The sequence below is a fragment of the Centruroides sculpturatus genome, unplaced genomic scaffold (assembly GCF_000671375.1).
Source record: "Centruroides sculpturatus isolate CEXI.00-Female unplaced genomic scaffold, Cexi_2.0 scaffold1551, whole genome shotgun sequence".
NCBI lineage: Eukaryota > Metazoa > Arthropoda > Arachnida > Scorpiones > Buthidae > Centruroides > Centruroides sculpturatus.
In genome coordinates, this window is record NW_019385893.1 from 2,845 (window position 1) to 15,954 (window position 13,110).

Sequence of the window (13,110 nt, forward strand, 5' to 3'; positions counted from 1 at the left end):
CATTTTCGTCCAACCCATCCCAGTGTTATGGGTAACAAATAATCCAGTCCACCCACCACATCAGCCTTAATCTAAGGCATCTTCTAGACATTTCCCTTTTGTCCAGTCATCTATGGAACTTCATAATCATTTTCGTCCAACCCATCCCAGTGTTATGGGTAACAAATAATCCAGTCCACCCACCACATCAGCCTTAATCTAAGGCATCTTCTAGACATTTCCCTTTTGTCCAGTCATCTATGGAACTTCATAATCATTTTCGTCCAACCCATCCCAGTGTTATGGGTAACAAATAATCCAGTCCACCCACCACATCAGCCTTAATCTAAGGCATCTTCTAGACATTTCCCTTTTGNTTTTGATTTGGAATTAATCAATACCAATATTAAATAGTCTACTTGTATATGTAAAACTGTATAAGTGTATGTACTATTTGATAATTGAAATAACAAGCTAAGAATTAATTTTTTTTTAAAATAAATCCTGTTATCAATAGGTAGACATTATAAATTCATATTAATTACTCATTGATAATTTTAAAACAAGGTTATATTATGATTTAAATTCTCTGTTAATGTTTTTCTTAAATGTTTATAATTTATCTTGATATTAACCTAAATAACATTACATTTCATCATTCTACTACAATAAATTCTTAGATTCATCAATGAGGATTCTAAACTTTTATGTACTATTTTCTACAGCATCAATGTACAGAATACATAACAAATTAGAATGAAAATAAAAAAGTCTTACCTTTCCTTTGTTTTGCTTCTTGTTCATTTTTTGAGCACAAGAAGTTTTTAAAATGCTTCCATGTCTCTTTGGAAAGTGGATTATAAAATTTGAGAATGATACTTCTTCCTAGAATAATTTAAGAATAGAAAAGATCCAGATGATTCATTAGCTAATTAATTAATATTAATAAAAAATGTTACATTGTCTGCGTTATTCGGGTTTATGTAATTAAACATTTACGAAAAATCTCGAAATGGAGGGAAAAATAACTCGCAATTTCCAAAAAACTTTCTATTTCAAGATGGCGTCGGCGATACGAAATCGAACGAATTCGAATCGGTGGAACGTGCGATAAATGCGTCACACGTTACGTCATAAGTTCTACGTCAGAATATTAACTAATTGCAAATGTTTTCTTTAAAATGCTAAAATAGTCCTCTTTTTTTGTAAAATATATTTGTAATAATAAATAACATTATAAAAACGCATTCCGTAACCTTACAGGTTACAGGCCGCAAATCTAGGTTTAAAGCGTATCTAATTTAAATTATTTAATTTTGATATAAATCGAAAAATATTAAGTTACCTACGTTACGCGAGTTTTCATTATTAAAATTTGTACGAAAAATGTTAAAATGGAAAGAAAAAGAACTCGCAATTTCCGGAAAGCATAAATTTCCAAGATGGCGTCGGCAACAATACGAAATGGAACGAATTCGAATTTGTCGTTGCAATGCGTCACGCGTTACGTCACGAGTTTTACGTCATAGATGTAATATTTCGAGTATTTTAATTGCATTTTTTAAAGGAAAGTTTATTTTTAACAAATTCTTTTCTCTCGGATTTGGCAGAATATTTGTTAAATGTAAAACTTCCCTAAAAAGACAATTTACTCAGATTACATTACAAGTGGTTGGGGTTTGATTGGAAACAATTGCTTCCACCATTGTAAGATCGGGAATTTACAACATATTTCTACAACTGAAAGTTTTTAATTTATATTGCCACAATATTTTCTTAACTATGAAAGAATAGGTAGCTGCACTTCTTTCTTGCGGATTGATTGTGTAATTTACATAATAAACAACAACCCAACACATTTCTATTACCAAATGATCTGTCAGATTATCTATTGAGCTATGTTGAGTCTAATAACTAATTACATAACAAATCAATTTAGCTAGAGATAGGTGCTTTAGCTGCTCTTTTAATAAATTTAATAATTAGAATTAAATTAATGTTAAATTTAGAATATTCTGAAAGGACATTGCCCATTGTCTATCCCAAAGAATATTGTCCAAAGAAAATAATTGTCCAGAATGGGACTCAAATGCACAACTCCTGATTAGTTTAGACATGCATTGCATGTTACACTACCCAGATTCTATATGATTTTTATTTCCAAAACCCATAGTGAATTTAGATATAAGTACAGTTAGTCACTTAAAGTTGTGTTGTTGTTGTTTTTTGTTTTGTTTTATTAAATAAAACAAAACAAATTAGTACATTAACTGATGACTATTCAATAAACACTTCAGTTTAATTAAGGCATAAAAATGAAGTAAGAATATAGTTTGAATATATATTTTTGGCCAGGATAGGTCTACATGTAATAAAGTCAGATACAGAGTATATTGTTTGGGTTTTTATAGTTTTATCTCTTATCCCATTGTTAGCATATGAGCCTTGAACATTACCACTAGAGTACGTTTGAGCCAAATTCTGGATAAGGTTTCTATAGTAACCTGTTTTATAGCAATATATTCAAACTGTTATAGTCATTTGCCATTTCAGTAAAATCTGTACAATGGGTAAAGGGTCTTTTTGTCAGGGCTCTAAAAACAGTTATATTGTATACATCATGGGTTATTGGAGCTTGCAGATATAAATAATGGTGGGTGTGATGGTTTGTAATATAAATTTGGGTGAATATTTTCATTTCTATTGTTGATTTTAAGATCCAAAAAAATGTACCATTTAGTTGCTGGCATGGTCTAATTTAATATAGTCCATAAGGATTGTCATTCATTTGTTGTACGAAGCCATTTATATCTGGCTTTGTTTTCCATATAATAAAGTTATCTTCCACATATCTTTTGCACGTAAGCATACATGGTAGAGTTGATAAAATCGTTTTTTCAATAATATTATATCTGACAAAAGACCCCAGGCAAGAGGCTATCCACAGGTGCCCCTCTCTTTTGAACATATGTCTTGTAATCATAGTGAAAGAAAGAGGAATAGCATGAAATATGTGCTTAAATCCAAGATAAATTTGCAATTGACTTGCTTATTGCTTTTATGTAATAAATGTCTAAGAGGGCAAAACTTTGTTGCAATTTGTATTAAGTGGCACACAGGTACAGTATAAAGTCTAAGACTGTAATATAAACATCTCCTATAAGTTGACTACCACAAATCATCAATTATTTGTTCTATTTTACTGATGGATAATCTATAGGTTTTTAAATAATCTTTAAGTAGATTATGAATAGCATTTTCTAAAAGGCAAGTATGCAGCATGGCATTACAGTTCATATAGTGTTACCTGATTTATGGATCTTCGCGAATGCAAAAAGTTTAGGAGTATTAGCAGAATTTGCCATTACACTATCTAATTTTAAGGATCAAAACATCTAAATCCAATAAATACAACACCAAACTATGTATGTGTGTGTGTCAGTGGCGTGCCGTGACATTTGATGATAGGGAAGCTGTGTTTCTGTAAGAAGCCAGACTTTCAGGGGCAATCAGTCAGTGATGGTCTAGGGTCCATTCGATAAGCTAGTAAAAATCGTAGACTTCTCTGAATGTATTTTTAATTAATAGATTATCTAACTAATAATAAACAAAACAAGTGCAGCCACAAATCCATTTTATATATTCATAAATGTCGAACAAATTTTTTTGTTGACATATTTATATTTAATTTGGGTATTGGTCTTTCTCTTAATAATGTTTTCTTTTTCATTATACGGTCTCGAGCCAAAACTTTTTGAAATAAATTTTCAATATCGCAATTACATTCTGAATCTCTAGCCACGATGTAAGGGCTAAAATTAAAAATAAAATTATAAAAACTTAACTTGTTAAAATAAAATGTGTGATGGATATACAATTATACATACCTGGTACAAAATATTCAATTGTACGAATATACGTTTAAAGAAAATTATAAATATAGTTTTGTGAAGAAACGTACATAAAAATAACATAAAATAGTCTTTACTTTTTAAATATTAAAACAATCCACCTAGTTAAAATTGTGGATGGAATCGAAGACGGTCTTGGTAGGTGTGCGGTGCGTGCATGCTTGCCAAATGCCGAGGGTGCGATAGGCTGCCTCTTTTCTCTCATCACTAGTATATCTCAAAGGACGCGACAGGATTGTTGTAAATTTTAAACGTTTCTCACCGTAGCTGTAAAAATCTAAATTTGTTAAACTTAAAAGTCATTTGTTTTCTAACTAATTCGTCTTAAGACCAGGTGTCCACGGAAATTTCCAAAAATTTACAACTTTTAGTCACTTTCATTGAACTGGAAAAATTTCTGTCTTTATTACATCTAATATTACGAAGAAATCAGTCCCACTGTACTCGGTTATGCTTTTGTTTAAGTAATATTCCGTCTCTTTCATTAGGGTTTTGTTTACGTCCCCAATTCCCTAATCGCTTAATTATTTAACTACTTCTTAAGTAGAAATAAGTCGAAACCGGTTACTTTGTACTCGAATATTTGTAGTCTCGGGAAAAAGTGGAAAGACAAATTTTTACGATAAACGGATGCATAAATCGTAAATTTAAGGAAAATAAATTCTAGAGCCTTAAATTCTTATCGGTTGGGTTAAGTTATAAATCTACTCGTTATTCACGTAATCGGCCAAATATCTAGCGGGCGGGCGGCTAACAGCCCGGAACTGGTCCTTGATAGAATTGGAATCGTTGTGTGTGTGTGTAGCTTCCACCCAAGGTCGTAGGCTTCCACCGGCTAAACCGGGTGAGGTTGGTGCTCTGTAAAGCGCGTGCGCAAATCTGGCTTTTAGGAATCTGACAATACAGAGATTCCACTCCGCCACTAATATTCGAATATACAATAGCAATATTATCTTTTTTCACGTGTAGTATAGAAATTTGTAATAAGATACATAATGCGGTTATAATAAAATATTGTGCGAATATTTTCGTATAATTAAAATTAATATGTATTTATTTTTTAGAAAATACAAAGGAAGCGGCGCTTCCACCGCTTCTAATGTCGGCACGCTACTGTAAGCTCATGATGTTGACTCCCCAAAGCCATTGCACCGCTAGGTCGATGCCTCTTGCATAAGCCTATAGCCATTTCTGCTTACTAAATGGTTCCTCTGTCAATTAATCGTTAAAAATATAGAATAATCAATTTTAGAACGTTAAAAGAAATTTTAATTATATTAACAATTAACACACATAAAATTGACTTAAATATAAACAGATGAAATCATCTTTTTTCAAAAACATTTATTAAGCAAACAATTGATATGAAATATATACAAAAACCAAAACGTTTAAAAAATCTTAAACAAAAAATCAACAAGACCAAATTTTGGTTTCAATAAAATTTGTGGAAAGCAAATTAATAATATATTCAATTCCTTTAACAAAACAGAATGCTTTTCATTCTTGTCTTCCATTTGACAGACATTTTTGACTCATCCCGTCAAACAATAAGAGCAATTAACAAGTAAAATCAAGCATCTATACGAGCTTTTCTATTCATCAAAGTCCACAATTTACATTAAAGAATTACACATTGATATAACATCCTACTTTCACTATTATCTGAGACGATAAGGTATAAAATTTGAAATTTATTTCGGCACAAAATAAGAGTATGAATCGTTTGGTGAATGTCAATTTGTCTTATTTGTATGAAAGCATCTATGGTACGATTTCTTAAAAAAGTCTGTCGAAAATTTTTTTTAAATTTATTCTTACTATAAACAAAATGAAAAATATCCAAATATAAATACATAAAACTTATAGGAACAATTTTAAAGAAAAAATGATCGTGCGTATATTCCTGAGATTAAAAACAAAACACCCCAATGACAATCCATAATAGACTTTTACATTTACTGAACATTAATAACTTTAATATTCACAATAATTTCTTATTAAAGTTCGCTTTTAATTTCCGTTACCACGCATCTGGGACAAGCGGCCGGTATTGCTCCGTCTGACTGGTATCGGGCCAACATCTGCTTGCTGGTCTGAGGAAACGTGTGTAACGATTCCTTAAAATACGGAAGTATTATCGACTTGAAATTCTGAGTAGTGTAATGGTGACCGCAGGTGAAAATGATCACGTCTTTGCTACACGAAGTAGAAACGTGAGAACCTATGCGTTCGCTTATTAACGATTTGCTCAGACGTTCGACGTCGTTGGACGACAGATGAATGCTACAATTGGCCAGAGCTCGCTTCTGTAGATTGTGAAAAATCTCTTGCCAGAGACAATGAGTCGGAACGGGTCCCTCCCATCTATCTACCATATGAATCTGCTGTAGCATGCTTGCAGTTCCGGTTAATTCCATCATGTAATCCATTAATTCTGTATGTTGTTGACCGGACTGTACGTGCTTGATGATTGAAGATACCACAGTCAGACAAAAGTTTGTCGATAATTTATTTAAAAAGTGCTGAATTGTAGAAACCGTTTCTTTACTTGTAGTGTTACTGTTAAAATAAAAGTATAGGTGTCAATGTAGTTTTTAAATACTTTTATACGAATACTATATTATTAGAATTTAAACGTATAATTAAATAAATAATACCGTACTTATTGGATTCTAAGCCGCACTTTTAATATCCCCGAAAATCGGGTCCCGCTTACATTTTAAATTTTACCTCAACAGACAATTTTTAAAGTTATGTAATTCTATTCTATAACAAATCTACAATCCCACGACCTAATTTCCTATTATTCTTTTCAGGGAAACGATCCATAGGATAATACTGAATCGCTTGTTTTGTAGTATTTTTAACCCTTTTGAAGTGTTTTCACTTTAAAAAACAAAGAAATTGTGAATTGGTGATGATTCTGGGCGGTAAGACGTCAATAAGCCCTTTAAGGACTATGCCAGAAAAGAATACGAAGATTATTGATATTCGGAACACCACACTTTAACTTATTGTGGGAAAATAAAGAAAGCCAGTGCTTCAAAAATTGCGGAATGGTTATCCATCTCCTGGGAAATGTTTCCAGTGAAATAATATTTCATTCCTTTATAAAAAATGCTGCATTACAAATGCAATGGATGGCACAGAAGACAACTTAGTTGGAAAAATGACAACACAGATTCCAAAGTCAGCTGTGATAATGAGAATGATGAATCATTTTCACAATAGTGACAGTGAGAGCAATTAAGATTTATTTAAATTACGTATTTAAGATTATTTTAATAAATAAATTCTCCTTGTTGTTCTTGTTTTTTCAACTTTGTAAATAAATCTTACTGTTAAGAAATTGAGGTGCGGCTTAGAATCGAATAAATTCGGTAATTAATAATTTGTTATTGTACTAAAAAACACACCAAAATAACAGCAATCCTAGTGGATAATAAAATAGAGTTGGACGTTTCTGGAAAAATGATTCAATTTGTTCTATGGATAAGTCGTGATCCATCCAAAATGTAATTACCTAAAATTTTGTTTAAAAAAATTATCATAAAAAATTATACAATAATCGATTCACCTAAAGCTTACTTACATGTTCGAGAAACTGCTTCACGGCATCGAAGTTATCCTGATCTAACATCCTAAGAATTGTGTTATATTTGATTAGAAATAATAATAATTTTAATTCAAAAAGAAAATAATTAAATCAATGAAAAACCTGGTGTAATATTGAATGACTTCTAATGTTACTGAAGGTAAACTGGTGATACTTTGAATGCTTTCTCCTAGAGCTTGCAATTGATACTTAACTGCCTGAATTAAATATTATAATATATATATATATATCATCATTTTATTAGTAGTAATTAAATAATGTTAGTATTCAATAATAATAACATTACAATTGAATAGAAACACATACATCACACTATAGAAGACCACTATATTGAATACGTGTCGTATTGTTAGGAAATTCCTGAATACCGACATGCACACTGACATACTTATTTAATTTTTGTTTTGTTTTGGTTGCTATGCCTTGACTCTGGTCCGGCTTAGTACAAAGCAAACAGTGTGAACCGAATATAACTCACTGAACCCAACATAATAATAATGTTAACTGACCTGAGCATATAATCCTTCTAACCTACAAAGTTCTGCAGCAGCTTGAAACTGATGAAATGCCAAACAGCGATTCAATGTGGCAGTAAAATCACAGGAACGATGAAATATCTTTATGAAAATAAAAACAGTTTACTAAGTGTATTTGTAATTTTTATTTATTTATGTTTTTTGTATAAAAATAGATAAATGGGAGGCATTTAAGTCTGAGCGTATGTGTTAAAAAAATTAGTGACAACAAATATATTTTATTACATGTTAAAAAATTAAATTAAATTTATTAAAATTCAAAAAAAATTATGCGAATATTGCAAATATTAAAAATTAACCTTTAATGTGGCATGAAGAGCTCTTGGACCGTAAGAAGGATCGTCAAGTTTTGATAACGTAGGCAAACAAATATTTGTCTGATTATTTCTCGCTTGATAGTAAATAATTTGATACAGCTTAAAAATTAAAGTTATTATTATTATTAATTATTGAAAATTACATCATAAACTTAAAACTAAAACAGTGTTACTTACTGCCATATCATTTTCAAAACTTCCACTCTCCCAATCCATAACAGTCTGACCTTGAAATCCTGAAAATGCATTAATTTGTACAGGACGTAATATACCCTGTCTGCATCCCTGAGTGATGGTTATCATTCTACGATTCGTTCGGATAGTAATTACACGATTACTGGTGGAACTTTGCGACCTCGAAGTAGACTCTTGTGTAGGTTTTTGTCCTAACTAATCAGTTTTATTCAACATAAATAATTTATAAATGTATTAGAAAAGTAAATATAAATTTTAATTAATTTTTACCTGTCCACTGTCGTTTTGACCCCATCCCCATAATTTTCCGACAGAATCTAATACAATAGTGAAATCGGAACCACAAGCAATTGATACAATCTTTCGATCGTTAACGGCAAGCACCATAGATGGCAATTTCTGAAAATATATTTATTCATTATTGTAACTATGTATTATATATATTATATATATGCCATGCAGTCATGCATAAACTAAATTTTCACAATTAAAAAAGCACAGACTCAAGGTATTTGAATAAAATTTTATTTTTATTCAACATATTTCTCTTCATCATTGATGCATTTCTTGCAATGATCCAGTCAAATATTTTAAAAAATTCATTGCAAGTGAAGCTGCTCAAACACTTGTAACATTATTCTAGATGTCCTCAAAAGTAATTACTTCTTGAAATTCTGCCCTATAATCCACTCCTTTCACAGATTTTGGAAAAAGAGATTTATCTTAACCTTGGCTAATTGAATTTTGATTCTATTGCAGAGATGATAAGATCTAAAGCTTCAAAACAGATCCTCCTATAGCAGACCTCAGGCCTCACACACATTAAATTTGGGTTCATTACCATCCCCTTCATCCAGGTTCCTTTTTCTAGGAAAACTTGCTTTATTTATGTTACATCTCTTAAACAACTTCCAATTCTTTCCAAAATATTCAAACTGCTTCAGAATGAATTTTTTTCAAAGTGTAAGTATCAAGCCTTTCCTTTCCACTGCTGTTATTTTTGATGACTGAAGAGTGGCAGTTAAATTGTCACAGTGACTAAAGATGAAAACACTCAGTTTGAGTTCAAAGAGAAAAGTAAAATTTTCCATCTGAAAAGAAAATTCAACAATTCGTGCTCTGACTGTGTCTTGCACCTCTTTTAATGCTATTGTCTATACCTGTTTTAGGACATTGTAATTCTCAAGAATTCTTATCACTCCAATGTGTTGGATTCAATGCTCTCAAGCCAGATGTTTCAAAATCATAATCCAGATGTAATTCAATTTTTACTTTCTTGAATTAGGTTTCTTGTTTTGGAGAATACTTTATTAACTTTGTCACTTCAGTCAAAACATCCAGATATTGCATGTGACTTTGCATTTTTTAACAGCATCAGAACAAGAAAGGTACCTAATAATTGACTTATGTTATTGTAAGATTCGTGCTAATCTTACTGATTGATGTTTGAGGAAGGAAATAGATATAAGCCATTAACACATTACAAGTTTATTCTCTACACAGAATCACATATACAAGAGAACAGGGCCAAAGAGACCAGGGCTGTGGTTTCTGAGCTTATATATTAAGTAGNGGGGCCTCCCACCTGAAGGTTTCCATATCTGGTCTCAGATTTCATCTATCTAACTCTGTTCTCAAGATTAAGGAAAGACAGACATAGACAACAGTGGGAATTTATAGGTCTACAATTTTTCTAATTGTAGCTCAAAAAATAAAAGTATATGAGTTTACTGGCTCCTTTCAGATCTGACCTTGAAAAATTATCTAGTTTGCCTAAGCCTGAATCCAGCCCTGTTTTCAAGAAAAAATTCAAACACGCCTTGAATAAATTTGTAATAGTATAGAAATTCACCAGATAAAAAACATCATTGCCAAATTGTTAACTAGCTTAAATTGTCTCCATACTGGAGTCAGAGCAATATTGCCCATCCATCACTGAAAACACTTGCTTGTCCTGGTTATACTCATGATCAAAAAGTATCAGGAATGGTTCAATAAAATGTAAGATTTTAATTTATTCATCAAAACTTATTTTATCCCATTCAAGGTAATCCTCTCCCACTGCAATGTACTTTTGCCAATTTTTTTTCAATCCTTAAAACATACTTTAAAGTCATTTTTGTGAAACTCCTTTGGGACTAGCAGCAAATTTTGGTTTATGGCATCAATCAACTCAAAATAATGACCACAAAGCAGAAATTTTAGTCGAGGAAATGGGATAGAGTCACAGAGTCCATATTGGGAGAAGTTTGCAAAACTGTATTTGTTAAATTTTTGGCCAAAAATTTACAAACAACAAGAGCATCGTGAGCAGATGCATTATTGTGGTACAAAATGAGATTTTAAGTTTTCTCATTACAAACCAGATTGTTTTCTATGAATTGTTTCATGCAAATGATGAAAAATGCTCAAATAATAGTCTTTGTTGACAGTTTGGCCAATCAGACAAAAGTCATGATGCACAACACCATGACAATTGAAGTAAACAGTTAACATGACCTTCATTTTTGACTGACTTTGATGTGGTCTTTTTGGTCTTGCTTCACCTTTCAAGCACCTTGATTGTTAAGCTGTTTGGTGTTAAAAGCATAGATCTATGTTTCATCACACATAATAAAACGTTTTAAGAACAATTTTCCTTGAGAAAGCATTTCTTCCGTTACTTGATAACATTATTGTTTTTGGAAAAATTCAACATTTTTGGGACAGCTCAAGGAGCAATGCTCTGCAAGCCCAAATGATCTTTCAAAATTGCTTGACAAAATCCAAATAATACCAAAACATGTTCAATAATGTCCCTAATTGTTAAATGATGATCATTGAGCACCAAATCTCTGACTTGGAGCAATGTTTTCATCAGTTGAAGTGGATGGTCTACCAGAGTGTATTTTGTCTTTGACTCATTCTCTGCCTTCCTTTTACAACTTGTGCCACCCAAAAACTCTTGTTTTCGATAGATTATCATCACCAAAGGCTTTTTGCAACATTTTCAACATTTTTGTATCAGTAATTCCATTGTGAAAACAAAATTTAATGCACTTCTTTGCTCAATTACACTTGACATTTTGAAAAATTGATGCAAAAATTCTTTAACACACAAAACAAGCATTTATTTGCAAACAAAAACAGATGATGACATAGAAATTGTTGTCAATGAAAGTCGTGCCAAATGAAAAAAATGCTGACAAACCCATCTTCACGTATGTAGTTTAAATGAACCATTTCCAATACTTCTTGATCACAGTAGTATAAAAAGAATTTGTATCTGACCCCCTTTAAAGCAGTGCCTACCAAGTTGACACCAGCCAAAAGTAATGACAACCATACGTCAAATGGCCATTGGTGGCAAATTATGTGTAGAGAAGACGCTGTCTACTAAGTGTTAGTTTTAAAACATGGTATGTCCATTGCCAAGTTTGAATGCCTGCCATGGCAAAATGATGTAAAGGATATGTAAAAAAAAAAAAGAGACAGATTAGAGCATTGTTTGTAAACCAATTCTGATATGCTGATATATCAATAGTGGATCAATATCAGTTATCATTTCTAATAAATCTGCTTTAATTATTTTTTTCAAATGTTTACTTTTTTGTCATTAACTATAGGTCTGGTGATTATGATAGGTGATTGATGAGTTCCCAGCCCAGTTGATGCAGGTGACAGATGATCTTACTGTTGTTTTAGCATTATCTGGATGGAACAAAACTCCCTTCTGGTTGACTAATGATGGGAGAGTTTTGGCAATCCTTGAAGTCATATTATTGAACATACTGCAATAGCAGTTAATACCAATTGTTCTTCCTAAGCTGTGTAGTGATGATAAATGCACTTTGATAATCCCATAACATACAAAGCAGCGTTATCTTGTTGCTCAAAGCTTCCTTAAACTTAATTGGTGACCATTCTCTAGGCATCACATGGAATCCTTGGATAGTTGAATTATCATATTACATCTACTTCGTGTCACGGTTTAAAAGGTGATTGAAGTAGGGGCATTTCTGGTACCATTTCAGCAGTGATGTGCATTTGGAAATTTGGTCATGCTTGTTCTGTTCAGTCAGGATATGCAGAACCCTCTTTACACTTGATGCCTAGCTGCTTCAGTGTCATGAAAATTTAAGTGATGCCTCACTTAAATCTGCTACTGCCTCACCAGATTATCATAAATTTCCTGTGGTTGTCCAGAGCATGATTTGTTCGATGCTGTAGTCTCTGGATGAGAACTGGGCAACCAGTTTCCAACAGTGCTCTCAGATGGAAACTGTCCACTGTCATCATTTCTGTATTTTATACAGTCTGCTTCTGCTTCATAGTGGATGTGAGTCAAAACTCATAAAGACTATTTACCTTTTTTCTTATTGATTTTTAACTAACATTTTTGCAAACTGTTTGAGGTTTACACAAACTCAGAATACAGTTTTGTTACATCCCCTTTGAAAGTTTGTTTCAAACTACCAATTAAAAAACACGTTTTTTAATTTTTATCTAAAGCCATCTACAGGTATTTTTGCAAATGCTTTTTTCACATCAACTTTCTGACCGACCTGATATAA

General features: G+C 32.0%; 1 protein-coding gene across 1 annotated transcript in view; it reads right to left on the reverse strand.

The window, feature by feature from the left end:
• Window positions 1-5,259: 5,259 nt before the first annotated feature.
• LOC111612438 overlaps window positions 5,260-13,110 on the reverse strand; it is a 44,889-nt gene continuing 37,038 nt past the window's right edge. The window contains exons 15-22 of the mRNA XM_023353651.1: window positions 8,828-8,956; window positions 8,540-8,752; window positions 8,345-8,461; window positions 8,019-8,126; window positions 7,612-7,706; window positions 7,486-7,534; window positions 7,310-7,416; window positions 5,260-6,452 (exon numbers count right to left, since the gene is read on the reverse strand). Of these exons, the coding sequence (XP_023209419.1) occupies window positions 5,891-6,452; window positions 7,310-7,416; window positions 7,486-7,534; window positions 7,612-7,706; window positions 8,019-8,126; window positions 8,345-8,461; window positions 8,540-8,752; window positions 8,828-8,956 (1,380 nt within the window). The 3' untranslated portion in view covers window positions 5,260-5,890. The remainder of the gene's footprint in view (window positions 6,453-7,309; window positions 7,417-7,485; window positions 7,535-7,611; window positions 7,707-8,018; window positions 8,127-8,344; window positions 8,462-8,539; window positions 8,753-8,827; window positions 8,957-13,110) is intronic.